Source organism: Zalophus californianus, chromosome 4 (assembly GCF_009762305.2).
Source record: "Zalophus californianus isolate mZalCal1 chromosome 4, mZalCal1.pri.v2, whole genome shotgun sequence".
Classification (NCBI taxonomy): domain Eukaryota; kingdom Metazoa; phylum Chordata; class Mammalia; order Carnivora; family Otariidae; genus Zalophus; species Zalophus californianus.
In genome coordinates, this window is record NC_045598.1 from 152,055,493 (window position 1) to 152,083,387 (window position 27,895).

The window sequence follows — 27,895 nt, forward strand, 5'->3', positions numbered from 1 at the left end:
TTCCTCTAACTGACGCAAAGGTCCATCACCAACAGCACGGATTTGCTGCTCAGTCCCATGACCTGAGTCAGACTTCCTGGAGTGGTTCTTGAAATTCAGCATGCACAGGAATCATCTAGGTCTTAATAAAAATGTAGATTCCTGGGACCCGTGCTTAGATTCAGATCCAGTAGGTCTGGAGTGGGATCCAGGATTCTGTACTTGTAGAAGTATCACAGATGATTCTGATGCTGGTGGTCTGAGGACCACACTCAGAGAAACACGCTTTGGGGCTTTGCCTCTGCTTCAAGAAGTGGTTTTCGATATGACTTTTGTAATGTCATCACTTGGAACCAGGAATTCCTGTGTTGTACTTTTATCTAAGCTGGTTGAACTTTATCTGAGAGGACTTTAGCTACATTACTTACTGGAGATCTGACCTTCTGGAAGGTTCCCATCAGACTCATGTAATGTCTAGTGGTTTGAACGATTGAAAGCTGGAGTCACTGCTAGCCTTCCAGACCTACCCAGCTTTTCTTACTTCAGAAAGCCCTTTAATTGTCCAGTGTGAAATAAGAGATATTCCTAGGCTGGAATTTTAGATAGGAGAGGTGAATGACGTGGCAGTAAATTATCAGGAACTTGAAACGTTCCTCTATATCATGGTTGAACCTCTCTTCATAAATCTATATAAATCACTGAAATAGTAAAAGTAATACAAACACTTGGGGCACCTGGGTGGCTCAATTGGTTAAGCAACTGTCTTTGGCTCAGGTCATGATCCTGGAGTCCCAGGATTGAGTCCCGCATCGGGCTCCCTGCTCAGTGGGGAGTCTGCTTCTCCCTTTGACCCTCCCCCCTCTCATGCTCTCTCTCTCTCCATCTCATTCTCTCTCTCAAATAAATAAATAAAATCTTAAAAAAAAAAAGTAATACAAACACTTTATAATTGACTACCATGGTCCAGGCCTCGCCCTACTCAGTGTACATAGATTCAGCTAATCCCCAGAATAACCAAGATTTAAGTGTTATTATTTTCTTCCTTTTATAGGTAAGAAGCCAAAGCATAGAAAAATTAAGTAACTTACTCAACTAGAAAACAGCAGTCTTCCCCTCTTGGTTTGTATAAGTTAAAATGAAACCATTGAGGAAATGAGGAATCTGAAGAAAGCCTCTTTTTCCAAAGAGAAAGGAAATAAATACACAAAGAGTATTACAGGGGCACAATACAACCATTTGTGAGAAGTGTAACTTTTTTTTTAAAAGTTTTTCAGAAATGTATCAAGGCACAATAGCTGTAGCCTTTAATGCATATTGGGGTTGATTCCAGGACTTCCATTGCCACTCAGGACTTGACAATGTAAGAGTTATTTGTGTCACTGAACCTTTTGGGCTGGTAGGTTTTATATATTAGTAACTGTTAAAGATCTTATTGCAGAAATTACTGTCATGATTATGGAAGTCCTCATTTAACCCACATTGATCATAATATGTTTCTGCCATGGTCATGAAGTTTTCTCTGATTCAAGTAGCTTTATAAAGCATATTTAAAGGATGGCTTCAGTTTCTCTGGAGTTACATGGTCCTTAGAGTTAGTCCTAGTGAAATCCCTTTCGAGGACTTTTTTTTAGTGTTTCAGAAAGAAAAGATAGAGAGACAATTGGCATTGCTAAGTACTGAATTCTAGAGTCCTATGATCAAAATGTCCCTTGGCGCAACCAGCCAAGAATGCGGATGTGTTCTCATTAACGTTTATGCCCGGTTTTGTATCCTATGACCCTATACTGGAAGAGTCCTGGTCTCCAGGCAGTTCTGGGAGTTCCCAGTGGTATCTGCCATGTTCTCAGGCCCAAGTTTGTTCTTGACCATCTGTTTCTGCTTCCTTGCTAGTAATCCACAGATAATAAACATTTAAATACATAGTCAGGGATAGGAAGGAACAGAGTGCTGTGCTCTACCATTTCTTTCTGAGGAGTGGTTTTGTTAAAAAAAGGACTGGTCCACAATTCCTTCTTCTAGAGGTGTGGAGTTTTTCATATGTCAACCAGCTGTAACCTTTTGAAGGTTTAATGAAATCAGCAAATACAGTCCAACATACGAGAGTGGATATGAATCAAGTCTATTATTGTTGAACAAATGGCATTAATTTCCAGTGCACGTGTGGACCTGAGTTTTAAAATATTTGTTTGAAAAATGTCAAGCTGCTCATTGTTTTAGAATATTTGAGCAGCTTGCCAATATACTCTTTTTAAACAGTTGTACTTCTGAAAGGTTACAGTGTTCACATATTTACTCTTCAACTTTAAAAATTCTTCCAGTGGCATGGGTAGTGGCGAAATACGTCAAATTCCTCTTTTTAAAGGCTTGCATTACCTAGAGGGTATAAAAAAGTCTCCTTCACTTTCAGTGATAGCCTTAGGCTAAGGGACTCACTTTCCACACCAGTGCTGGTTTTTCTGTCCCTGGGTGGAGAAGTCCTCTTCAGTGCCCCCCAGAGGTGATAGAATTAGATTGCTCAAAGCAGTGTCAAAGCTAGTGTCTCCTCCCACTAGCCTCAGCCCCTGAGGAGGGAGAGCGCTCCAGGGAGAGTTAACACTTGCTGAGTACTCTGAAGTCCCAGGGATTAGGTGATGAGCTCTTATCTCCTGGAGGTCACAGTTGTAGTTCAGGGGTCCGTGTGGGCAGAGAGCGCAGAAATCTCCAAAGTGGGTCTGGGGAGATCCGTGAGGATGTTGAGAAGAAATATAAAACTTAGATTATCTCATTTTAAATTTCTGTTGTTCTGGATGTTTCATAATGCACATAGTCTGTTGGTGTTGCAAAGCTTTTTTTTTTTATAATACACTTAATTATTTTGTACACACATACATAGATATGCTTCAGGACTATCTGTTCCGTTCCACTGATCATGGCTGATGTCTGTAAGAAAGATTGACAACTATATTTGAAAAATATAACCTATCTAATCAGGAACTCGATTTAATCAGAGCACCCCATTCCATAAATGATTGGCTTGAGCATGTTTTTTTTCCTCAAGATGAAAGAGTACCTAGCAGCATGGTTATTTTTTGCACTTATATCCAATTTAGCACCTCTTTTAAGATTTGGAATTGAAGCAATTTACAATATATCTCTGTAAGATAATCGTTGTAATGGTAACATATTCCATTTCTTACTAAAACATAAAACACAACCCTCACTAACTTGTTTACTTGTCCCCATTTTGTCCTATTGCCCTGTGTGAATTCTTCCTTAACTGGTTTCTGCATGCTCCTAAACTGTTCTCTTCTTGAGGAGGGTCTCCCCACTGGTAGTTTGCTTTCAGATTCTCCTAAATTTGCTCTCAGCTCATCACTTTGTGACACTGTGAATTGTGGTCAGGCCAGGTGATGTCCAGGTGGCTTGTGTCGGGCAGTGGCTCCTCCACTCACTACGGAGTCCTGGGGCCATGCTGACCAGCCTGTTGCTACCAGTGCCCCACACTGCTCCCCTCAGGGCTTCTGTCCATGACGTTAGTTTTCCAGTTGACTGTGAACAGATGTATCTCTGCTTATACCTCCTGGCTATCCAACTCCGGCCTCTTCCATTTGATCCTATCATCAGTGCTCATCTCTTCCCTAGTTTTTCATGGTACAAAGATCCTGTAAAAAGAAAAAAAAAAAAAGATCCTTACCTTCTGGTTCCCTGCCACAGGACTTCTATGGCAATTAGATATTTGCATTACTTTTGTTTCCAAAACAAAATTATTTGATGACTGTCTATGATTAGAGAAGTAATTCTAGAAAATCACATTTCAGTTTGCTACATTCAATCTTTCCTGGGACTTCTAGATAGAACATGTTACATTTCACTACTTGAAAGGGAATTATTATCATCATTTCCAGATGGATCGATTTATGAGCATTTGATAATTTCTTTGGTTTCCTATGTCAGCATGTCATCGTAATTCCTAAATTCAAATTAAACCAGTATTTCTGGTCCCTCAGGTATTTCCTAAATGCAGCTTCCTGATTTTCAATTCTGCCTTTTTTTTTTTTTCAAGATTTTATTTGAGGTAGAGAGAGTGAGAGAGAGCACAAGCAGCAGCTTCACAGGTTGTTGTGAAGAAAGACTTAAGCACTCAAACTCATTCTGACCCCTGGGTCTTTGCAGCAGCTCTTCCCTTTGGCGGGAGTTCTCTTTCCCACATCTTCACCTGGCCAGCTCTTACCATTCAGGTTTCAACACAAACTTTACTTTCTTGGAGAGGCGTTTTCCTGGCCACTGAGCCCCTTACCACTCTCTGACACATCATTTGATTTTATTTTTTCACAGTATGTGTCACTGTCTGGAGTAATCTTTGTTTACTTGGTCATCGGCTGTCCTCCAGTTTGAATGTAAGTTCAGAAGAACAGAGGCTTTGTCTGTCAAGTTTCTTGCTCTATTCCAAGCACATACATAGTGTGGCATCTGTCACATAGTGGTTTGATAAATGCTTGCTGAAAGGATGGATAAAACATTTTGGAAACACTGTGTAAAATAAGGTTAAACAGGTTTCTCTAGAACAATATATGCTGGTAGAACATTTACCAAATATATTAGTCTAAGGATGGATAGATAGATGACAGACAGACAGATAGATAGATAGATAGATAGATAGATAGATAGATAGATAGATAGATAGTTGGGGGAACATAGAATGGGGATGGCATAGTGATTTACTGCAAGTGTACAAGGACATATGGATGGCAGGTACATAATTTGCTTTTTAGCTGTATACTTTTAAGGCTGCATTATAGAGTAGGCTTAAAGAAGAATGAAGATGAATTCCAGACAGTACAGGAAACCCTTTCCTCCTGTATGGGTTCAGAGCAAATCACCCCAAAATGTGCCACCAGGGCATAGAGGTTATTTTGAGCTGAAAACAGTCAAAGCCCAAAAGATTCAGGGACACACTCCCCCTAAATACCTAAAAGAATTTAGAGGACCTGCTCCAGGAAAGGAGCTATCACTATAGATAACTATATTATAATATGAACTGGGGGTTGTAGACAGGGAGGAATTTAGTGGTCTGTTTGTTAAAATTCCTCTTTATGTCCCATTTTTTTCCAAGTGGCTCAGTAGACATTTGTTTACCAAACATTTACTTTTTTATCTTCCTGCGAATTGCTTTCCTTCCCTTTGAAGTCCCAGACCCCTAGCCCCTTCTCCTTAGTTCAGGATGACATTTATACTTCATTTTGCCTTCTGGCTGTCTTTGGAACCTTTCATGTTTATGTGGATTCCCCAAATGTATGTATTGTAATTAAATTTGATTTTTTCCTCTTAATCCATCTCATGAAATATAATTCTTAGACCAGCCAGAAGAATCTTGAAGGGTAGAGTAAATTTTTCCTCCTCAACACTCCCTTCTCTGTGTGTCCAACTTCTTGCCATCCAGTGCAACTCATCCCTTTTGAGTTGGTTTTGGAGCCAGAACAGGTCAAAGGTGAGCTACTCTCATGTCTGATTATCTATGTTAGTTTGACTTAGGAGCTGATTTTGGTATAATTATTTGTAACCATGGAAGCAGAGCTCATTTCTTTTGACATACATGGCATGAGCCATAACAACGCTATGCAGAAAGAATTCCTGAGGCTACTTTTCCTAAGAAGAAGCCTGTGGGCAGGGCGGGCACTTATTGCTTTAGGGCTCCTGTCGGATACAGTAGGCAAAACGGAAGACAGTCCTATATTTCTGTTTCATTGCTTTTGTTTTGGTTTTTTAGATTGTTGAATATTTCACTGATAGTGCAATCGGGTGTGTGTATATATAAAATAAAAATAAATAAACTGGTGCTAGGGTACAGTGCCATTAAGCTTTACAGATATGGGTGGTGAAGCAGGAGTAAATGAATCCGCGTGCTCGTTTTCTGCTCAACATTATTGTTTACTCTTTAGGCAACAAGCTGGAGTTGATCATTCCAAATGCCATGTCTGCATGGACAAATCCACAGAACCCTCCATATATATAACCGAGTTGTTGTGGATTTTAGTTTTTCATAGAGAATCACTAACTTATATTTCACATTTTGGACCAAACATAGGATATTGTTTGTTTTTATGTTTGCTTTTTCGAGAAAGACACATTCACCTTATACATTATATAGACTGACTGAAATCATAAGCCTATTTTTTACCTTTATTGTCTGTTTTCTAATTTTATCTGTTGAAAGTGGAGTAAGTTTTGTACCATGTTTAATAATTTGATCATTTTGCTTTGCATTCATAAATAAGATTGGTCTATAACTTACTTTATTGTACTACCGTTGTCTTGTTTTGGTCTTAAGATAATACCTTAAGTTGGCTTAGTTTGAAGATTTTCTATTCCTTCATATTGGGTAAAATTTACCTAAAAAACCTCTTGAGTCTGGTGGATTAGGGGTGTGTGTGTGTGTGTGTGTGTGTGTGTGTGTGTGTGTGTGTAGAGAGAGAATACGTCCTGATTATTGAATTTCTTAATGTTTATTGAGATTTTCAGGTTTTCTTATTTCTTCTGGAGTTAGTTTTGTTAATTTTTTTCTAGATAATTAGTCCTTTGATCACCCTAAGCAGAATTTAAAAATTTGTTATATAGTTTTCCCATAAAATTAATTTGATCTAGAATGGAATTTTTATTCTAGTTGTTTTTTTTTTAAAGATTTTATTTATTTGTCAGAGAGAGAGAGGGAGAGAGCACAAGCAGTGGCAGGCAGAGAGAGAAGCAGGCTCCCCGCTGAGCCCAATGCGGGACTCGATCCCAGGACCCCAGGATTATGACCTCAGCCGAAGGCAGACGCTTACCGACTGAGCCACCCAGGCGTCCCTAGTTTTTTTATTTTGTTGACATTTTTAGCACTATACTTCTTCATATGTTTTGGAATTTGAGTTTGCTGACTCATTTTGAGTAGAGTGATTTAAAATTCAGTTTGTATTATTGTTAGTATTGTGTTCTTTCCCTTTGGGCTCACTCTTCTCTCTCTGGAGGTTTTGTGATTGCTTTCACCTGGCCTGCAACACTGCCAGTCCAGAACCAGGTTTTATTATGTTGTATCAGCCACCCTTGCTGATGGTGATAACAAGGATCACATATTCTGTTACAAGGCCAGCAGGTGGCTTGATTCAGTCCCTGGTTCTGATTCATGTCTTTGTCCATATCTCCTCCATAGGCTCAAACTTTTTATAAAGCTGTATCTCTTGGCATGTTTTGTTTTGTTTTGTTTTGTTTTTCAGCTTCCTCTCACAAGCCCAACTCCCTTGCTTGCTTTCACACAGTTAACCTGGCGTAGGTCCCCCTATCTCCAGCAAAGCGATTTTAGATTCTCTCTGCCTCTAGGAGCAGAATGCCCAGCAGTCAGTGCTGGCTCCTAGATCTGAAGCCCTGCAGATCCCTTGACTTTAGGCCCACTCACTGCCTTCTGATTCTCATCCATCTCCTGTCTACAGAGATGTTTATCTGGTCTTTAGAGCCAAACTACAGACCTTTGGTTTTCACTTTTTTTTTTTAAACTCATCTCTAATTGCCATGTGTTTGAACAGAGGAGACTCATGAAGGTGTGAATTTGCTGAACCCTATTGACCAGAAGTCTCATAATTAACTTTTAAGCTTTACTTTATTTCTGGTCCTAATTTTTTGTCCATAGCTCTGTATAGTTCTGACCTTTGAAGCATGCATTAAAAGTTAATCTTTTTTTTAATGTACTCATTGTTTATACTCATCACTGAGAGAAAGGGAGTTATATTATACAGTATTTGAGAGTAAACTTCTTTAATGGGTTTACGTGATTAGAATTTTAAGGGTCAAAGTAATTAATTAGAAATTTGTTTTAATTGTGCATTGATCACAAAAACTAGTATTATTTTCCTTAAGGGACTGAACTAGCTTGATTCTGAATCATTTCATTACTGAACAGAAACAAATCAAAGTTGATTTGTTGATTCTCTACTGTATTTCAAGTCTTGTGAGAAATACATGTGAAGGAAATAAAAAGGTCTCTGCCATTAGGAGAGAGTCTGGTATTTCTCAACTGAGGGGTAAGGGTGGAAGGCATGCTTGTTCTCTCTTCCCGGTAGAAGTGCATCAGTCAGCTATGGGAGACTTTTTATTTTAAACTGCATGTATCTCTTCCCAGCCTACTACCACCAGGGGAGTGTATTCTTTGCCCCCACAACTGCTTGAGAATTACCACCAGAGAGAGCCACTTTTTCTAAGAATGATACCATAAAAATTGGGCTTTCTGATGACAATAAACCATAAATAAGTGCTAATATGAATTAGAAAACTAGATAGACTGAATATTCACTGGGATTAGGCCCTTTCCTTGAAATTGTTGTCATATCAACACTATTGGCAGTTGTTGATGTCCATTTTTAGACACATGGAAACGGAAGCCCAGAAAACCAAAGCAGCTTGCTGAAAGGTCCTCTCAAGGTAGACTTCAAACCCTGGCCTGTCTGCCTCAAAAGCCCAGGATTTTAACTACTCTTGCAAGAAGAGGGGCAAAGACAAGATTGAAACATGCCCTACCTTTTTGAAGTTTACTGCAGGAACATATGGAGCTCAAAATTCATCAATTGTTAAGAGTATAGAGTTGAAAGAGATGAAATAGTGCTCTTTGGCAGGCCATTTAGTTTTTTCTTTGATCTCCAAACAATGCTACATTTAAATTTGTCTACAACAGCATAAAATTGATATCTGCCCTTTATCATCCACTCCCTATTCTTGGCGATTTTTATAACTTCTCCACAGAGATTATGCTAAAATGTGATGTCAGAATATGCTGCTTTTTTTTTTTTTCCTGGCCTAAGCTTCTCATTTTTGTATGAAATATGCCAGACTTTGAGGTGTTCTCTGAGAATCTATTCTCGACTCTCTCCCTATATTCTAGGCCATTCTAAGGAGAGAGCCTTTGTGTGACCAGTCTCGCCAGCTCTAGAAAAGCAATTGACAGTGGAATCTTTTATTAGATTAGCTATTGCCAGGACAAAACTCACCTCAGGTGCATGGGAAGCTCTAGTTCAAACACCTGAATTCATTTTCACCCAGCACTACTTGGTTACCTAGTAACTGCAGAGTTACTTAGGGAGGGCTGTGTGTTTGTGATTGCTTGAGCTATAACTTTTTTTTCCCCTTTGCAACCTATTATTGAAATGAAAATGTAACTTAGCTATTTCATGGTATACAAATGTTTTCAAATAGGATAAGTTCATGCTGTTTTAAATTAGACTCACCAAACATTTTTAGAGTGTTTGTAATATTTCTAAATAACATGTGCTTATGATTGATGCTCCCTTTAATTCAAACTAGCAGCACATAGTACTCTAAAGCTGTGCCTGCTAAGGCAGTGTGGGTGAAATCTACTATACTCTCCAATTCCCCCAGTGGGTCTTTCCTAGAGAGAACCGTTTGCAGTGTTTGAGGTTATCTTATGGTAATTACGGTGTAACCAATACTATAATGGCCACCATGTAAGGAGTCCATGCTTTGTGCCCAGTGACTATGACAGTGATGAAGTTACTATGTCATCTCATTTCATTCTCACAACACAATTTAAAGTTGGGTTTGTGTTATTATTCCCACCTTACAAATAGAGAAACAAGGCTTAGAGGGGTTAAATAACTTGCCCATGCCAAGCTGATAGGGATAAATTGTTGAAAAAACTCTTTAGACTATATGTGTAGGCAAAAAGTAGCAGATTAATTTTCAGCATGGTCAAGTAAAAGGTAATGCATTAGAGAAAAACAATCAAAAGTAGTCTCTGCATTGTTTTTTGTGAAGCAGGCAGAGGGATGGGGAGGAAATAACCCTTAGCTCTGCATGGGAAGCCCTGAGTTCTGTTTTCAGGCCCTGCTGCTTGGGCAGATCAGTTCTCTGTGTAAAGGCAGAGTGTTGGCTATGATCTCTTAAGGTCATTCTAGAGTAGGAACCTGAGAAGGAATCCAGGGTCATCGGAGGTTTCTTAACTTATGTAATTCTATGCAAATAAAGAAAATAAGCAAATTCTGGGAAATATCAGGAAGGCTGTTCACTCAATATGCTTGGGCCCCCTGAATTTTCTGATTGTCCCCAGATGAACTGCCATCAACCCACCATCTCAGAGGGCAGTGTATACCTTCATATTTATCCCTGCTGAAATATCTTATTGGTTATAAGCTGTTATTTCTGCTTCAGGATGATATTTTAGAATCTTGATTATTTGGTCCAACATATTGATGATTGATCTTATATTTTTATCATCTTAAAATTCACAAGTATGTCTCCAAGGTATTGATGGAAATACTGTATGAGATTGTACCAGGGCTGACTTAAATTAAACAAGTGCTAACACTAATAACAAATATAATTTCATGAGAACTGTACTTTGTATTTCTTTTAATCTTGCTCTAATTTTATAGTCTATTAAAATATACTGTTTATGCTGATAAAATACAAGTTAAATTAATAAACATTTGTTTTTATCAGTATTTTTGTTTCTTTAGAAAACACACAATTGAGAGGAGTCTTCTTTCCTTCCTCTCTCCTCCCTTCCCCTCCTCCCTCCCTCTCTCCCTTCCTTCCTTCCTTTTCCCAACGTATATGTTAAATTATTCAAAACACATGGCTGCAACCAACATGTAATTGATGAGAATATAATCTCATGACAAGCCAAAATATTTAGGAGAACATGGATAACCTTCTAAGTGTTGACATTAAAAAACTTAAGTCTGCAGTGTGACAATAATGTCAAAATATCCATTGAGCATTCTTTCATCATGATGTTCTTTCATTTCAATTAATTGCATTTTGGAGAGAAGAACACTATACTATTCATTATCCTTTGTGGTCTCTGTTATGTTCTGAAAATTACCTTGTATTCTCATTATGGTTTTTTTTTTTTAATAGTCATTCCTCATGGGCTCTGAGTCCCCAGGGCCAGTTTTTATCCTTTTCTGTCCAGCAGGTTTGCCATTACCAAACATTATGACATTGAGGCTGTTTCTACTCCTTATCCCTGAAGTTCACTTTTAAGAGGGCAGAAGATAAGTTTTCTGTACTGTGCAAAGCATGACCATGTTTCAAGTTAGTGTGGACTTAGAGTAAATCACTTTCGGATTGTTTTGGTTCGTGGTGTACAAACATTATGAGGTTACTCAGCTTTTTAGGGACTTTTGAGTCTTGTGAGACCACAATTATTACTTCTCTTCTTTGTGTACATGTGTTATTTGACAGTGAATATTGAAGTTAAGTTTCAATTTATTTCACTTTAAATGGAAAGGAAGAGTTTTTCATTTTGGGAAAATATACACAACATACCCTTTTCTCTGTCTCTCATAACATTTACATTAGGTACAATACTAGTTAAGAAAACTATTCTGTCGGGATGCCTGGGTGGCTCAGTCGTTAAGTGTCTGCCTTCGGCTCAGGTCATGATCCCAGGGTCCTGGGATCGAGCCCCGCATGGGGCTTCCTGCTCAGTGGGGAGCCTGCTTCTCCCTCTTCCTCTGCTGCTCCCCCTGCTTTCTCTCAAATAAATAAAATCTTAAAAAAAAAAAGAAAACTATTCTGTCTTTTTTTCTGGACATGAAAATTCCAGTAAAAAATAAGACTGAATCAGGGTTAATGAGCAAAATAGTATTGTTTTGCACAAAGATACAAGAAAATAAAATGTTTGAAATTTGCCCCTGCCTAAAACAGTGTATACTAATGGAAATTTGGCATGTTCCTAGAGTCTGAATGCAGAGATTATTAACTAAAGGAACCTGGCTAACAGTATGTGAGCTCAAATATGATGAGAGGAGTAAAGACCAGAAGCACTGTGTTTGGACAGTAAGCTTGCTGCCTGTACAGACATGGAATCTTTCAAAGTAAGCTTGGTTTCTTGACACTCTGTCCTGAAGGTAAAAATTAAATCATTGAAAAGTCCTCTATTAGGGGCGTCTAAACATTATTTGACTGTCTTTTATTTAAGCTATAATTTATGCATCAAAACTAAAGTTGTCTTCCAAGTACCGGCATCATTAGAAACCATGCAGCTACCCCAAAGTTCACTGCCGAAGTCTTGGACTTGGGATAGTTGACTTCTGACTCTCCACTACCTGGTCCAGGACTTGGCAGGCAGGAGCTAACAGAATAACTTGGATGTTTGAGGTAGAAATAATTTAATTAACTGTTATTTAAAATACACAGGCTATCGTGGCAGGTTAGTCTTTCTCAAAGCCTCTTTCCTACTTCTCAGTTTCCCTAGTCTTAGCCACACTCATGTTGACATCAAGCGAGTGCAACTCAGCATATGGTGAAATGATTTCTCTTAATTTTGTCACGTGAGCCTCAGCAACCAGACATAAGCCTGGGTTCACATCTTGACCTGGGTTTACTTTCTCTTTCCTTTCTCTGCCTTTGCCAAAGCTTCTTTGCAGTCTTCTTGCCTTCTAATCTGTCTTCTACCTCATCTCCTCTTTTTTGTGCTAGTTATCATTTTGCTTCATTCTCTCCCTCCCATGCTCCCTCCCTCCTTCCTTCCATTCCTAATCATTCACAAAGTAAAAATACCCTATCCCCAAACCAAAGTTCTTTCTACTAAGGAAGAACTACACAGAAGTAAATCTGTATACTAATCCATGCTAATTTGTCTTCCTCTTTATGGGAACTGGTGGTAGAGGAGGAATTATTGTACAGCCTCATTGTGCTTTTCAAAGTGACAATACTCATTTGGTTAGGAACCCCTGGTCTGTTGTTCAGTTTCTTTTCATGGCTCATCAAATAGGTCCAGAGCTGGAGGCCGCAGAATATTGTGTAGATAGAAGCTTTCAGCTGATTTTGCAGATTGACTTCTGTAGACAATACTCAGAAAATCACAGAAGGTTAAAGAATTGAGAAAGTTTCCACAATCAACAGACAAACAAACACCAAAAACAGTACTCTAAGCTGCATAGGCTTCTGAGATTTTATAAAACATTAGGGGCCAAAAAGAATACTTTTGTTTGTAAACCTAAATGGCAAAAAAAAAAAAAAAAAGTTAAAAAGTTTCTTTTTCCTTCCTTCCTTCCTTCCTTCCTTCCTTCCTTCCTTCCTTCCTTCCTTCCTTCCTTCCTTCCTTCCTTCCATAGGCAGCACCTTGGCCCTCATCTTCTATAATGATGATACCTCTATTAGCTTGTCTCAATTGAAAAATGAAAATTTGGTACCAAAGTATCAAAAGCTTCTATTTTTTATTTTTTAATCTTATGCACCATGTCTGACAAAAGCTTAGAACATAGTGATGAGTGAATGGCTGTCAGAATAGAGAAGTTACAGCTATGCCCTGTACCATAGTTGGATTTGACCATGGGCATGGTGATCACTATTGAGATAGAAAGTGCCTCAACTCTGTCTCCCTTTCCTCCCTTGAGGAAGTTCAAATACAGTACTGTCATTCAAACTTTCTACTCTTCCCATCCTCTTAAGTGAGACACCTTATCCTGTGGTTGCTTAGGCCAGAGGAGAAGGGATTCAGGAACACGGTTCTTTCACTTAAAAGATTATCATCTCCAGTTGCAACCAGTCATGACTTCTGGATGAAATCCACTTACCTTCATTGAATCAGAATGATTTCCTTCCATAGAAACTCTCTCCTGTGTCCGATCTGCAAGTCAATCTTGAATCAATTTCGGCCATTTCTTACAAATACACTGCAATCACGTTTGTAAATCTACCTAAGGCTTGGTTTTTGTCAGTCACAGATAAATTAGGCCCTTCATGTCCTATCTTCAGATATCAGCAATGTGCTCAGACTATTCAACTAGGAACAGGCACAATCTTTCTTTTATGAAGGCAACCTGAGTGCCCTGCACATGTAAGAAGAGACACTCAGGGATGGAAACAGCTCTTTTCAGGGGTAGCTGTGGTGATGGGTGAGCATTTGGACAGGTGGTTCATTTTCTTGTGAAAGAAGTCTGTATCCTGTAAACAATCAATACCCAACAGTTTCACTAAATAAAGCTTAAATATAAATTAATTCAAAAGGAGCTCAGATGTTTGCTGTGCTGCCTCTGAACACACCCTGTGTGTCAGGAGCCTAGGTTTATTCAGTAGACCACCTAGTCTGTTCACTGGGGAGGACAATATTTATTCAAACATAGTCCCTTTTGTCTGTGTTGGGCAATAGCACAATACATTCAGCAACTGTCCTCTGAAAGCCAAGACTTTGTCTCTGGCAGGGATTTCGAAAACATGGATTTCTTAGGAAGTGCCTGCCCACCTGTGTTTAGATCCTAAATTGTGGGAAGATCTTGGCAGCCAGACTATCTAGGAGATGCTCAGGGAAAAGTCTGTTGAGGTTATGGAGATTTTTCAAAGGACAATTTTCCCCTTTAAAGTGGTAAGAAGAAGAATTCTTGAGAGCTGACATGGAATATTGGACTAGGTGGAGCCTTGAAAGATTTTATCTCTTCATAGTTAGCTTTCCATGTAAGACCTAAGAATGTGTCCTGTTTTAGAAACCCTCCCAGGAATGAAATTTTCCATAACCTTTCCCCTGTTGGCCATTTTTTTTTTAACTTCTACAAAAGCCTTCCATCAGAAAATTCTTGATCGTGTATATGACCGTCACGGTCACTGCTACAGCCCAGAACTGGTTCCCTTGCTGTTATCTTTTGCTGCTCATACCCTCCACAGATGGCCCTGTCATGGCTGAAGCCCATTATTAGATCACTTCTTGGCTTCTTCTCTAAGGCCAAATAATGAGAGTTTTTTTCCTCCTTTTTTTTTTTGTAGGTCATATTTTTCAACTATCTAATGATTTTTGTTGTTGAAAATTGGATTGGGGATTTCCTGTGTCTGGAAATGCACCAGACCATGAACTTTGCAACCCTGACACTCCTCCTGCTACCTCTTAAAATACACCAAATAAAATGAGACCAAGAGAATGAAGCAGCTGCAAGCAAAGCAAAACATCACAAAATCAAAAAATAAAAACACTGAGTAGTTGTCTTTCTGGTTTTTGATTGAGCAAAACATTTGTAAAATGAAGCATGCTTCATAGTTAAGTGGACATCCTGTTTATCAAGGATCAATCAGTAAGAACTCGGTCAGGTTTAGATTAACACTTATACAACTCACAGTTTAAAATGCAAAATGTTGAAAACTAAGCATGCCAAGAAGATAAGAATGAGCCAATAGTGGTCTTTTCTTAGCATATCTGGTATATATATAACTTCCATTTACTATGGGCATTTGAAGGCCATGGAGCCATTGTCACGATAGCTTTCAATACAAGTGATTTTTTATTTTTACATTTATCTTTGATCTCTAGTTGGTTTCAAGGGGGATCCTATCTTTTTCAGGTTTTAGAATCAAGATTATGATTGTAAATAAATACAGACATTTTCTATATTTTTCTTTGCTTTGCAACAGCTGAATTAGGATGAGATATATCTGACCTGTAATGTTTGCTTGAACTCACTTACAAAACCATCTGAGCCCCATGCCTTCAAAGGTACATCCCTGATAACTCTTGCTATTGTTCAATATCGCACACTTGTAGAAGACTTTATTTAACGTGTGTACAGCATAAAGAATGATAATGAAAGGATTATACATGATCTCACCACTCAGTTTCAGAGAAAGAACACTGCCAGTGTCTTAGAAGCCCACTTGAATCATCTGTGTATGCCCCTCTCTGATCATCTCCACTCTGCCCCAACCCCCATCTGATATAAAAACTATCCTGATTTTGGTTTAGCATTACTTTGCTTTTCTTCATGATTTTACTATCTTTGTATGCACTGCTAAAGATTATATTTTTTAGTTCAGCCAAATTTTGAAATGTATTCTCTTTCTTTTGTGATTTCCTTTTTTGTTTTTGCTTTGCTTCAGTATTTTTGTTTTGAGATTCATTTATTTTGATAGATGTAGGTATAAGTCATTTTCACTACTTTATAATATGCCATTGTATGACTGTGCCACAATTTATTTATCCTGTCATTTATCCTTGATGTCCTGTTGATGGACATTTGGGTTGGTTCCAGTTTGAGGCCTTGCGATTGCTTCAGCTTGACCATTTTGACCCACATCTCCAAGAACTCAAGTGCCAGAATTAATCTAACATATGCACCTAACGTGCAGTTGTTGGGTTGTGAGATACACATATGCTCAACTTTTAAAAGGATATGCCTAATAGTTTTCCTAAAGGGTTTTAACAATTTTCTGCTCCTACCTGCAGTGCATGAGAATTCCTTTTGCTCAACATCCTTGCCAGGACTTCATACTGTCAGATTTAAATCTTTTTCCACTTAGGTGCAGAGTGGGATTTTATTGAGGATTTAATTTCTGTTTCCCGACAAATAATGAGGGTGGTCATCTTTTCAAATGCTTGTGTCCATTCATAATTTCTTTTCTGTGAAATGCCTGTTTATGTCTTTTTTTCCATTTGCCTGCTGGGTTGCTCATCTTTATATATTTTTAATATAAACCACTTTTTGGTTATATGTATAATAAATATCTTCCCCCAACTTGTAGCAACTCCTCTCATCCTATGATTTCTCCCAATGAACACAAAGTCTTCAGTTTTTATAGTTGACTTTATGCATCTTTTCTTCATGCTTTGCATTTTTTATATATTGTTTAAGAATTCTTCCCCCTCCCCTAAGGACGTGAAGATATTTTTTCTTACATAAGTTTTAATTTTTTACTTCATTTAAGTATTTAATCCATCTATACATAATTATATTTTTCATTTCCATTTGATTTTTTGAATATAATTTCCATCTCTCTGATGAAATTCCCCATATTTTCCACTAGATTTTTCACATATTGATCATAATTATTTTAAAGTCCTCATCTGATACTCTAAATATCCAGGCTCTATTTGGGTCTATGGTATCGTATTGAATACTCTATTTCCTGACAATGGATCATTTTATTTCTTGCTTATTTTATACGTCATAACTTTGGTTGGATGCTGGAGAGCAGATGGAAGAGAACAGGAGAGCCTGAGGTGAACAGTATGTGAGTCCAAAAGTGGTTATGCCTCTTCTTCTGTCAGGCCATTGGTATGAGGGTGGTTAAGTCCGTCTTTCATAGCTGAGCTAGGTTTGGATTTTATTGTTTCTATTCCTACCTTTGGTGCTCACCTGCTTCACATTTGTCTGGCATGGGTTGCTGTTACTCTGTTTTTAGTCTCTGTAGCGGTTGGGTTGCTGGAGGAGGTTTCCCGGTGTTTTGCTTCATCCCCCACTTTCAGCCGACTCCGTATGTCTGCACCACAGCAGGTGTTTCTCTCTGGGCTCTTGCCCTTCCCTGAGCTCTAAGCTGTTACTGCAGTGCTTGTTACTCACTGCAGGCCCCTGGTGGGGACAGGGTAGTTTCTTCGTTCTCCTGCCCCTCCGTGTGCTAGAAGTCAAGAGTGGAGCTTTCTCAACATTTCTGCTTTTCCCCCAGCCCCTGTGGAAGCCAGACTCTGCCATATGTCTTGGGAATAAGTAGCCCACACCCACCCCCCTGCTTTACATCAGTGCAGGATTGTGGGCGTGAGCAGGTTTCCTGACCTCCCCCCAGAGACATACGTGTTTTTCCTAGTGTCAGTACCGGGTGGGAGTGCAATTTTCTACCCCTTCCCCTTAGCCAGTGCCCTTTGCTTGGGTCTGTCACCTCCATCTGTTGTCACTGTCACTCTTCCTCCTGTCACTGCAAAAGGCCAAGCAATTCATGTGTCCCATCTCTCCTTGGATGAGCTTGTTATCCTCTGGAATTCAGCTCCTCTGGCTGAATCACAATCTGATGGGCCTTAAAAAGTGATAATTTTGTAGATTATCCAGATTTGTCTCATAGTTAGGGCGGGCACAGAATTCTCCTGCGGCCGTCCAGTTTAAGAGGAAGCCGACTGATGGTCCCTCTCCCTGCCACCACCACTCTCTGTTTCCTTCCTTTGTCCTGTTTTTTTTAATAGCTCTTAAAACTACCATTATATTGCATTTATTTGTTGTCCACCTCCCTTACCAGAATGATAATGCCATTAAGAGAGACTATTTAGTTACTTTTTTCATTTCTGTATCTCTGACCTATAATACTCAATACAGATTGTTGAATGAATGCTTGCAGTGAATGCCAAAGATGTGACATTTTCTCCAGTATCTTGTATTAGCTTGTTTTCATAAGAATGTGCTTGCTCTGAGGCTGTTTTCTCTCCTTGTTCTGTATTTTTCATATGCCCCATTTTGATTATGTTCTTACTCAGCTTTGAGTCAGGCAAATCTGTTTGCACTCAGTGTCTCCATCTGCACCAATAACAAAGAAGTAAGGGGCCTGTCCTTGAGGCAGCTCTCTGTCTACCCTTGATTTGGTTTATCTGTGCTCTCAGACCCACAGCGGGCCCGAAGGGGGTTGTGCGCCAGGGCCAGTCAAATTGTTCATCACAGCAGGTTTCCAGCCAGTGCATTTCTGCCCTCCTGTGCTAGGTTCTCCCACCCCACCCCCAGGCCCGAGTCTCTGGTAGTCAGGGCTAATGCGTGCCTCAGAAATAACTGCCTTTCAGACCATGGCAGTTCCGCTTTTGCCTTCCTAATTATTTTGGTGTGGTTCCTATTGCTGCTGCTATGGTTTTAATACTTTTTGCTCTTGACTGTGTTTGGAAGACATGGTGGTGAAAAGGAAGGTGGGACGGCCGGGGAATTGGTGGGTGCTCTGCCTGCCTCGGGTGAATGAGCGGGTGCCCCACTCGTCTGCCGGTTCTAGGCGCTGTTACTGCGCTAAGGGCCCCACGTCAGGCAACAGAAGCAGGGAAGCGACTGTGTATTTTCCTCTTTTATCAGGTGATTCTTTTTCATGAAACCGGAGCTTTCTGTGTTTCTGTGTAGTCTGTTTTTATTTCGTTTTCCTAAATCAGATCCAAATGTATTATAGGCAGTGTTCATTTCTGCCTGACACTGACATAAGGCATGGAGAGTTTGTAGGATTTACTGATTTATCCTTTGTGAGGCTGCAGGAAGGAAGGAGACCTTGGACACTATTATTTTCTAAGGGTAGTAGAGCTCTTACGGTTAGGAAAACTCAAGTTCATTAAAAATGCTCCCAAACTGTCATTACCTAGTAGTTTTTGTATCAAAATTATAACTGCTATTCCATGGTGGCCCCCGATACATTTTCTGATTAAAAAATATTAAAACAAGCTCTCATAATCTAAATGGTTTGTAACCATTCTTCTCTAGCACTGTGCCAAAGACCTTATCTTATGGGATATCATTTGTTTTCCTATCATTCAAAACCATTTTCTCCATCTTTAATTATTTAAGTAATAATTCTGGGTTGGATAATGTAGGCATTTTAGAAAACATAAAGATGTGTGATTATAAAGTAACCTCAATTATTCTAAAGGCTACAATAATAGCTGCCTCGATCTTAGTTACTCTTATGTGTTAACTGGGAAAAAGTTCATTAAAATGCATTTTGACACTTTTAATCCACTGAAACTCTAACTTCATTGGGAAAATGGCTCTGAGGATGGTGAGAACATTGCTAATTGGCTTGTACATCCCACATGGGATTACGCCAGTTTCTGAATCAGAATTTCCTGCTATTGCAACATGGTTTCTTCTTTAGTCTTCTTTTTTTTTTTCTTTCCTTAGAAACAATCCATTTGGGTTCATTACATGGCCATTTGTTAGCCTTGTTAGTTACAAGGCGTTGTATTTGTTTGTGACTACAGTGAAGTCATGTAGGCCGGGTCTGTGTGTGTGTGAGTGTGTGTGAGTGTGTGTGTGTGTGTGTGTGTGTGTGTGTGTGTGTGTGTGTGTGTGTGTACAGACTCAATGGGAGATCCTGCAGCTGCTTGGGGAAGCAGGCAGCACCAAGGGGTCACTCTGATATTTCAGAACCGGGTGTGTGTGTGTGTGTGTACAGACTCAGTGGGAGATCCTGCAGCTGCTTGGGGAAACAGGCAGCACCAAGAGGTCACTCTGATATTTCAGAACCCAAATTCTGCTTTCCCAAAATCATGGGGCATTTTTATTTCATTCATCAAGAAGATTGGTTCAACTTTGGTTTGCTTACTACATTCTGTACATAGACATCAATCTGCTTGACTTTTGAAAGCTTTTTATTGATATGTAATATTCTCAGAAAAAATACACTGATCCTAAGTGTATAACAAGATAAGCTGTTTTACAAACTGAACACACCTGTGTAACTGGTACCCAGATCACAAAACAGAATGTGACCAGCACCCCCGAAGCTCTCCTTGTACCCCCTTCATGTCACTAGCCCTTCTCACCTTGGATAAGCATTCTCCTGTTTTGATTGTTTTTATATTTTATATACATGGAATTATACATGATATATTATTTTGTGTTGGGTTTCTTTCATTTTTCATTATGTTTATGAGATTCATTTCTATTGATCATGTATTGTGTTTGTTCATTCTTACTGCTCTGTAGTGTTCTATTGATCAATACAAGACAATTTATTCATTCTGCTGTTAACAGGCATTTAAATAGTTTGTTTTGGGGGAGGGGGAGGGGGGCATTTTAATATGAATACTCTGAACATTCTAGTACATCTCTTTTGGTGAAAGTATATATACACATACATTCCTGTTGCAAATATATAGGAGTGGGGCATAGGGTGTGTGTATGTTCAGATTTAGTAGATAAGCCAGTGTTCTGAAGTGGTTGTAAGCATTTACACTCACACCAGCAATGTGTGAGAGTTCCAGTTGCTCCATCTCTTCACCAGTATTTGACATTTTCTGCATTTTTTATTTTAGTCATTTTGGTGGATATGTATTGAATGTGGTTTAATTTATATTTCCTTGATGATAGTGAACCTGAGTACCCTTTCATATGATTATTAGTATTTGTATATCTGTTTTTGTGAGTTGTCTGTCTGTTCAGGTCTTTTGCCCATGTTTTTATCAATTGGCTCTCTCTTTATTACTGTTTGATAGGAATTCTTTATATAATCTGGGTATAGTTCCTTTGTTGTGTATATGTACTGTAAATATCTTGGTTGCCTTTTCACTCATATATTGGGGTCTTTTGATGAACAGACATTCCTCATTTTTCTAAAAGTTTGGTTTATTATTTTTTTCTTTTATGTGTTGTGCTTTTGGAGTTCAGTTTAAGAAATCTTCGCCTACTCCAAGTTGACAGAACTGTTCTGTGCTTTCCTCTAACATCTTTATTTAGATTTGTAATTCGTCTGATTTGATATTGTATATTGTATGAAATAGAGGTCAAGATACAATTTTTGCATATGGATATCCCATTAACTGAGCATCAGTTTACTTGCTTCATTTAAGATGTTTTCATAAAGTTTAGTTACATTGAAATATGTTTTATATTTTCCTGGAAAAAATTACTAATGATTCTTGAAAAAAATTTAAACCTATGGTGATTTAAAATTTATAATATAATCTGTAGACTTACTTAACACTTATGTAAATTGAATTTTTTAAAAAAGTTCTTTGTTGAGACTCTAGTTTGTAACTCCAGTATATTTATTCAACACCAGAGTGATTTATAATACACAAAGCATAATCATTTTTTTTTAAATTAATATTCTCACTTTTTCATTTGAATTCAATCCAACACATGTCTGTTATATGTCTGCTAGAATTTGGGACAGCTGAGAATATGGTTGAAGTTTTGAGCTCTATTTTATGTCATTTATGTTTTAAGCCATGTAATAAAATTGTCAAACATTGGTCAGTAATAAACCATTTTACTTTAGTATTCAAAGTTATATTAATAAAGAGAAGTACAAGGTGAGAATTTTTATTACTATTAGGATGACCTTCCACCCCTTCTGTAATGCCTTCTATCAGGTTTTCCACTGGTAATGACACAAATCTTTTAAGATGTAAAAATAGAAAAGAACATATAAAAGTTTCATAGCTGTGTTTGGAATGACTGTGAATGCTTCCTCTTTGATGTCATTTCTGCTTAGTTTTATGTTTTTTCTCTTGTTATTCTAGGTTGTACTGGTCAGTGGACATCTGGACAGTTGGGACGTTGGGCAGGGTGCCATGGATGATGGTGGCGGAGCCTTTATATCATGGGAAGCACTCTCACTTATTAAAGATCTTGGTAAATATTTAGAAAGTCGTTAACCAATGTGTGAGGATCTCAGTAGTGACATATTTAACTCAACACACAAAATACCGAACAGGTAAGTTACTGTGATATGTTCAAAGATCCTCCTGAGGTCTGTATGTTTTTGGTCCATTGATTCTCAGGAAAGAATGAATTTGTCCCCTTAAAGAGAGAAATTTTTATTCAAGTGTACACCAGACATCCAAAGTATCAAATATGATCAGCCACTAGGGAAAATGAACAAGCAAATAAAACTTGTAGCAAATGTAACCACATCAGCTAGAGACTATGTAAGGAAACCATGACCAAGTGCAAAGAAAAGTCAGCAGCTCCCCCTGCCTCCTTTTCCTTGTTCATCCTAAAGACATTATCAGGCTGTTAAGATAGCTTTACTGCGGCCGTCTTTCCATGGCGGAAGTCAAAGAGAGCAACACTAGACTGAAGGAATGATCCCTTTACCCACAATAAGGAATCCAGGCTGAAGAACTGGAACTTCCAGGTGAACCTAGACATGGGGAAGATGGACAGGCGTAAAAAGGAAAAGCTAATAGTGAAAGCGGTTTTTGATGACCCTCTTTGTAAATAAAAAACATACATTTCCTCTTTGTGTGCTGGTCCAAAAGGCAGATTTTGAGTGAGGTTAGAAATAATGAAACAATTTGAAGTCGGAGTTCCACATCTGAGTCAGAGCAGTGGTGGCCGTAAAATGCCTCATCAACAGAAGGTTTTATGTCGTGACTATGGAATGCCTCCACTTCAGATATGGTAAAGATGAGAACATCCTCTTTGGTGAAGGCTTTCCATTGCTTACTTAAATACATATGTGTTTAAATTCATGCATTTCTTCTAGTGTTTAATGAACCCTTCCAATCCTGTAAATAAGCCCTTTAAATGATTGGTCATATTAACAATAGATTGCTGAAATGATCTTGCTTGGGGCAAATCTTTGGTGTACCATTTTTATTTATGTATTAGTTGCATTCTAAAAGTGGCGAGATGGAAAGGTGGTTGTACATTTTTTTACTTTTAAATAGGTAAATAGGTCTCTTAACCTTGGGACTACTGACATTTGTGGCGACATAATTCTGCGTTGTGGGGTCTGTCTCATGCAGGGTGTTTAGCAGCATCCATGGCCTCTATCTACTGGATGCCAATGAGCACCATCCCCCTCAAGTTGTAACAACCAAAAATGTCTCCAGACATTGCTAAATGTCCCTTGGCAGGTCAGGGCTGGTGGTGGAGGAATGTATAAAATTGGTCCACTGAAATGATCTAATAAAAAAATCACTAAAAGACCTGATACAGGGCCATTTTTTGGGGGAAAGAAAACCTTACATTGGAAACCTTACATTGAAGTTACTTAAACTTTTGACATCACTTCCATACTGAACACCCACTGTGTAAAGGCAGTTTGTAAAAGCTGGGCATACAGAAAGGTTTAAAGCATGTCTTCTCTTCTTAAGACCCTTAGAATAGAGCTGGAGTATATGCATGCACCTGTTCATGTGGGTGCCAATATGCATCTAATTTCAAGATCTGCTTTTAGAATTGGGTAAGGTTTGAGAGAGATGAATTGTCCAGTAAATAAAACCCCAAAACATACATTCTTCAGAGAAGATCTGGGAGACTTTACATGTGAGTCCTCTCCTCCTTCCCATAAAAATATTCCCTTGGTGATCTGTTCATTCCAGAATGAAGTGGGTTCCAGACATGAGACAAGCAGATATCAAACATTTTCTTCCTTATAGGGCCCAGATATGCATTTAGGAGGTTAATTTTATTTTGATGTGTTCAGCCAGCTTGATTAGAAACAGTGGTAGAACGAAAAGAGAACTGGACCCATCTGAAATGGAGTTTACGTCCCTCTGTGCCTCAAATTCCTTTTTTGGCCTCAGGCAAGTCATTTGAACTCTCTGGTCTTCATTTTCTTCATCTCTTTTAACTGTAAGCTTCTGGAGTATTTTATCTGCTCTAGATGGGAGTAAAAGTGGTATCTTCTCTAGGCTTTGAATCTTACTTTTTTAGTACTCGGCATGGCACCCTAAATCATTGTTGAGTTGGATTCAGTTGCACAGATAAATGTAACACCATGCAAAGGTGAATTGAGTATCTTTTTCTAACACTGACTTCTGTTGCTTTTGATAGCTAGTAACCAGTCTCCTTCAATTCAGGACTTAACTTTCCTATAGATTTATGAAAACCTAGATAAACATATGAATAAAACTCTGAAATAAAGAGTAATATTTCTTTTGTTTTAAAGATTTATTTACTTGAGAGAGCGAGAGAGAGAGCAACTGGGGGGAGGGACAGAGAGAGAGGAAGGAGGAGAAGGAGAGAATCTCAAGCAGACTCCGTGTTGATTGCGGAGCCCAATGTGGGACTCCATCTCACGACCTTGAGACCGTGGACTTGAGCTGAAACCAAGAGTCAGATGCTTAACTGACTGAGCCACCCAGGTGCCCCCAAAAGTAATATTTCTTTTGAGTACGTGTTAAGAGGCAGCATGGCATACTGTTAAAAAAAGCATAAGACTCTGGAGCCAGATTGCCTGAGTTCATAGCCTGGCCCTGCCTCTTACTAAGCATATGGCCTTTGCCTTTCTGTGCCTCAGTTTTCTCATCTGTGAAATTGGGATAATAGTAGTTCCTATCTCATAGAATTGCTTTGAAAATTAAATAGTCTGTTCATATAATGTACTTAGAACAGTACCTGACCCAACCCAAGTACTCAATAAATGTTAGCTTTTATTATATAGTAAGCCTGACTCTGATAGTACCATATTTTTTATGTAAGGGAGAATGATAATTTTTTTTACCCCCACCTCCATTAGTAATTATATTGCTTCCTCACTTAATATGTTAGTTATACTGATGTAACTCTATGTTCAGCTGCTATGGTAAATGCTTTCTCTTTACTATTTAAGCTGCTGTCTCTTGTATGATGGAAATCCTGTGACCCCTTCACTTTTTTCTACTTTCATACTAAATTTGGAGGAATCTGAATTTCTCCTTCTCACTTCCTGCCTCTGCTTCCAGCTTAGGTCAAATGCCCAGTCTCCACTCTGTACCTCACTTCCTGTGATTGTACCCATTGAGTCTTAACTCTTTAATTCTAAAGTTAAAATTAGATTGTGGATTTCTATTTGTAGCTTGCCTATGTTTTTTAATGCAAAGAACTGGGTCCAACATGTGACATATGAGCTCTGCTTGAAAATTACTGGTATGCTTGAACAAGAAATAGGACTTTGGGAAATGGGTTCATAATTATATTACTTAGTTATATTAAGCCCAAACTGTTTAAGTGGTGAAATACAAATGCTCTGTGGTAATCTTTTTTCCAAGAAAAGTAACTCTTTCTGGCTGATGTTCCTTGAACAATATGTCACGCAGCATGCATGTCAAAGTCCCTCAGTGGGGCTCATGAATTTGAAGTGTTGGTCCAGAGAGGATTTCTGATATTTAGGAATATAGTTCTAAGATCCATCCTTCTTATCTCTTTTCCTTTGTTCTTTTATTTCCCTATTGTAATGGATTCACCCTTTTGCCCAGGCCATCAGCTAAAACTGTATTCAATTAATCTAACAGAAGAGATATCTATGCTTTCCAAATATAATCAGTCATTCCTGAGTAACTGTCAACAGACGGCTATTTGCTATGAAATGCTATTGAATACTTGTGTTTGTGGTTTACTGGACTCGAAACTGTTTATTTGAAATGTCATTTCCTAGAATGTTCTGGTGTCAGTGAACAAAGCCTATGGTCAAAGATGCTATGCTTCAAAATGTTCATTTGGCACTTGAAAAATAAGCCACCATCCATCCCAAAATTCTTCCAACTTTACCATTTTCTGTGAAGTTAGAATTTTGAGTTTTCAGACCTAAACAAAGGAAGAAAATCAGAATTAATAGCACCACTTAGTTGTTGAAATGTGGAATATATGTGAAGCATCTTGTTTGAGAAATTTAAATGTGAGTGTCCTGATTGTGATTATTATAGGGCTCGAAAGTCTGTGTGTTAGAAAAATAGTTTATTTATATATCCTTTCACTCATTCACTCAGCAAATTCTTATTGTGCACCAGACTGCATGTCAGCGTTCCAGGTGCCTTGTACCAAAGAGGAATGTGACATGGTCCCCAAAATCCTTGAAGTGGGGGAGACATTGAATTCAAAAATTGCCGTGAAACTGTTTTAAATTTTTTAATTGAAGTATGTACAAGTGACTTTTGGACACCTAATGAAGGGAGGGACGGGGACGGTGTGGCTGGATCAGGGCATCTTCACAAAGGCAATATTGAAGCTTTCTTTTCTAAAGGGACACAATGAAGAATTCCTGGCCGAGTGTAGAGCCTCCAGTCCTGCACATCACTAAATATGAGAAAACTATTGACAGTAACAATCTTGGGATTGTAGCAGAAGAGGGGATTTGCAAAATTGTAGGAAATGTACACATTTTATTTAATATTTTTATATAACGTTAGATTTTTTTTTATAATAAGAAGGTGTTATTTGAATAATCGGGGGGGGGAACCTCAAAAGCCAAAGGAAAGAGTCTTGGCATCGCCATTATCATTAACATTGTGTCAACAGGAACGACAGGGCAGAGTTGGGAAGTAGGAAGAGTTATGCAGGAGTCATCAAACCCTCCAGGCCCAGAGAAGTACATAAGGGCACACAGCCACATGAGTGCCAAGGTTTTGGTGTAGTTAGAGCTTTAGGCACCCACTTCAAATGCAGTGGATTCTATCATAGAGGGAGGCATCCACCCAGGAAGAGGATTTCCTTCTCCTCAATCAAGCCTCCCTTGGAAAAGTCCCAGGAAGTCCAATCCAGAATAACCAAGCAAGGGAAATTAACAACTTCCAATAAAATGGAAACCTAAGAGGTAGAGCTAGAGACAGCTAGAGCCCTGAAGCCAGCTTGGCACTAGCCCAGACTAGAGAGGCAATCTCACTTGGAAAGGACCTCCCCCGCTGGGCTTTGCCATACCTCTGAGTATAATAACAGTTCTAAAAGCTAACATTTACAGAATATTACTATGTCGTGGACATTGCGCTAAGCACTCCACTATGCACATACACTCTTTTCTTCTTGACAACTCCAAGCTGTGAATACACTTCTTATATCTATTTTACAGAACAGAAAACTAAAGCAGAGAAAAGCTAAGTACCCTGCCCAAGATCACACAGCTATTATCTAAAAAAGTTAAATCCAGGCAGTCTGAGTCCTTACTCATATGTATTTTGTAATACTGTTTTCCTGGAACAGTGTGCCCAGTCTGTTTCTAGGGAACCTCATCCTCAGGATAGTGAGATGTTATATAGGAAAAATAATGTCCGAATAGTCAAATAAATTTAGGAAACTCCCTCTTGGTATTTTCTTGATTCATCAAAAAACTTTTGTTGGGAGAGTATACATATTCGTGGGTGGAGTATGCTTTGGGAAACACTGCTCTGGGGGCATTTCTGGTGTTGACAGAACTGAAGAAGAATACAAAACACATACTCAGGTACACTTTATAGAACTGAGTACAAATAGCCTTGGATTTGTTTTCATTCTAGATTTTCTAGGCTATATTTGGGATCTTGTGGTTGCCAGAATATTGACAAGATGGAACAATTCAGTGCTTCCTTAATTGGCAAGGTAGAGATTATTCTTGTATTTCTTCTTGAGGCACATTTGCATCCATGTGCAAACTCTACCCAACAGCTAATTTCTTATCCACGATATCTGAGACTGTTTTATTTAAATGAATGTGGTATTATCAGAAATGTTTGACGTAGGCTAAGGGCTCTCTACCAGGTTTTTCCATGACCCCAAAGGCATCAGAATTGGGTAGCATTTTTCTTTTCTAGAGGCAATTTTTATCCTAAAACATGCCA

The 27,895-nt window shown here is 38.6% G+C and overlaps 1 protein-coding gene across 2 annotated transcripts in view; it reads left to right on the forward strand.

The window, feature by feature from the left end:
• Window positions 1-27,895, forward strand: part of CPQ (carboxypeptidase Q) — a 451,967-nt gene that overhangs the window by 268,113 nt on the left and 155,959 nt on the right. For both annotated transcript variants that reach the window (XM_027582022.1, XM_035726988.1), the window contains one exon: window positions 21,899-22,010. In XM_027582022.1, coding sequence (XP_027437823.1) covers window positions 21,899-22,010 — 112 coding nt within the window. The remainder of the gene's footprint in view (window positions 1-21,898; window positions 22,011-27,895) is intronic.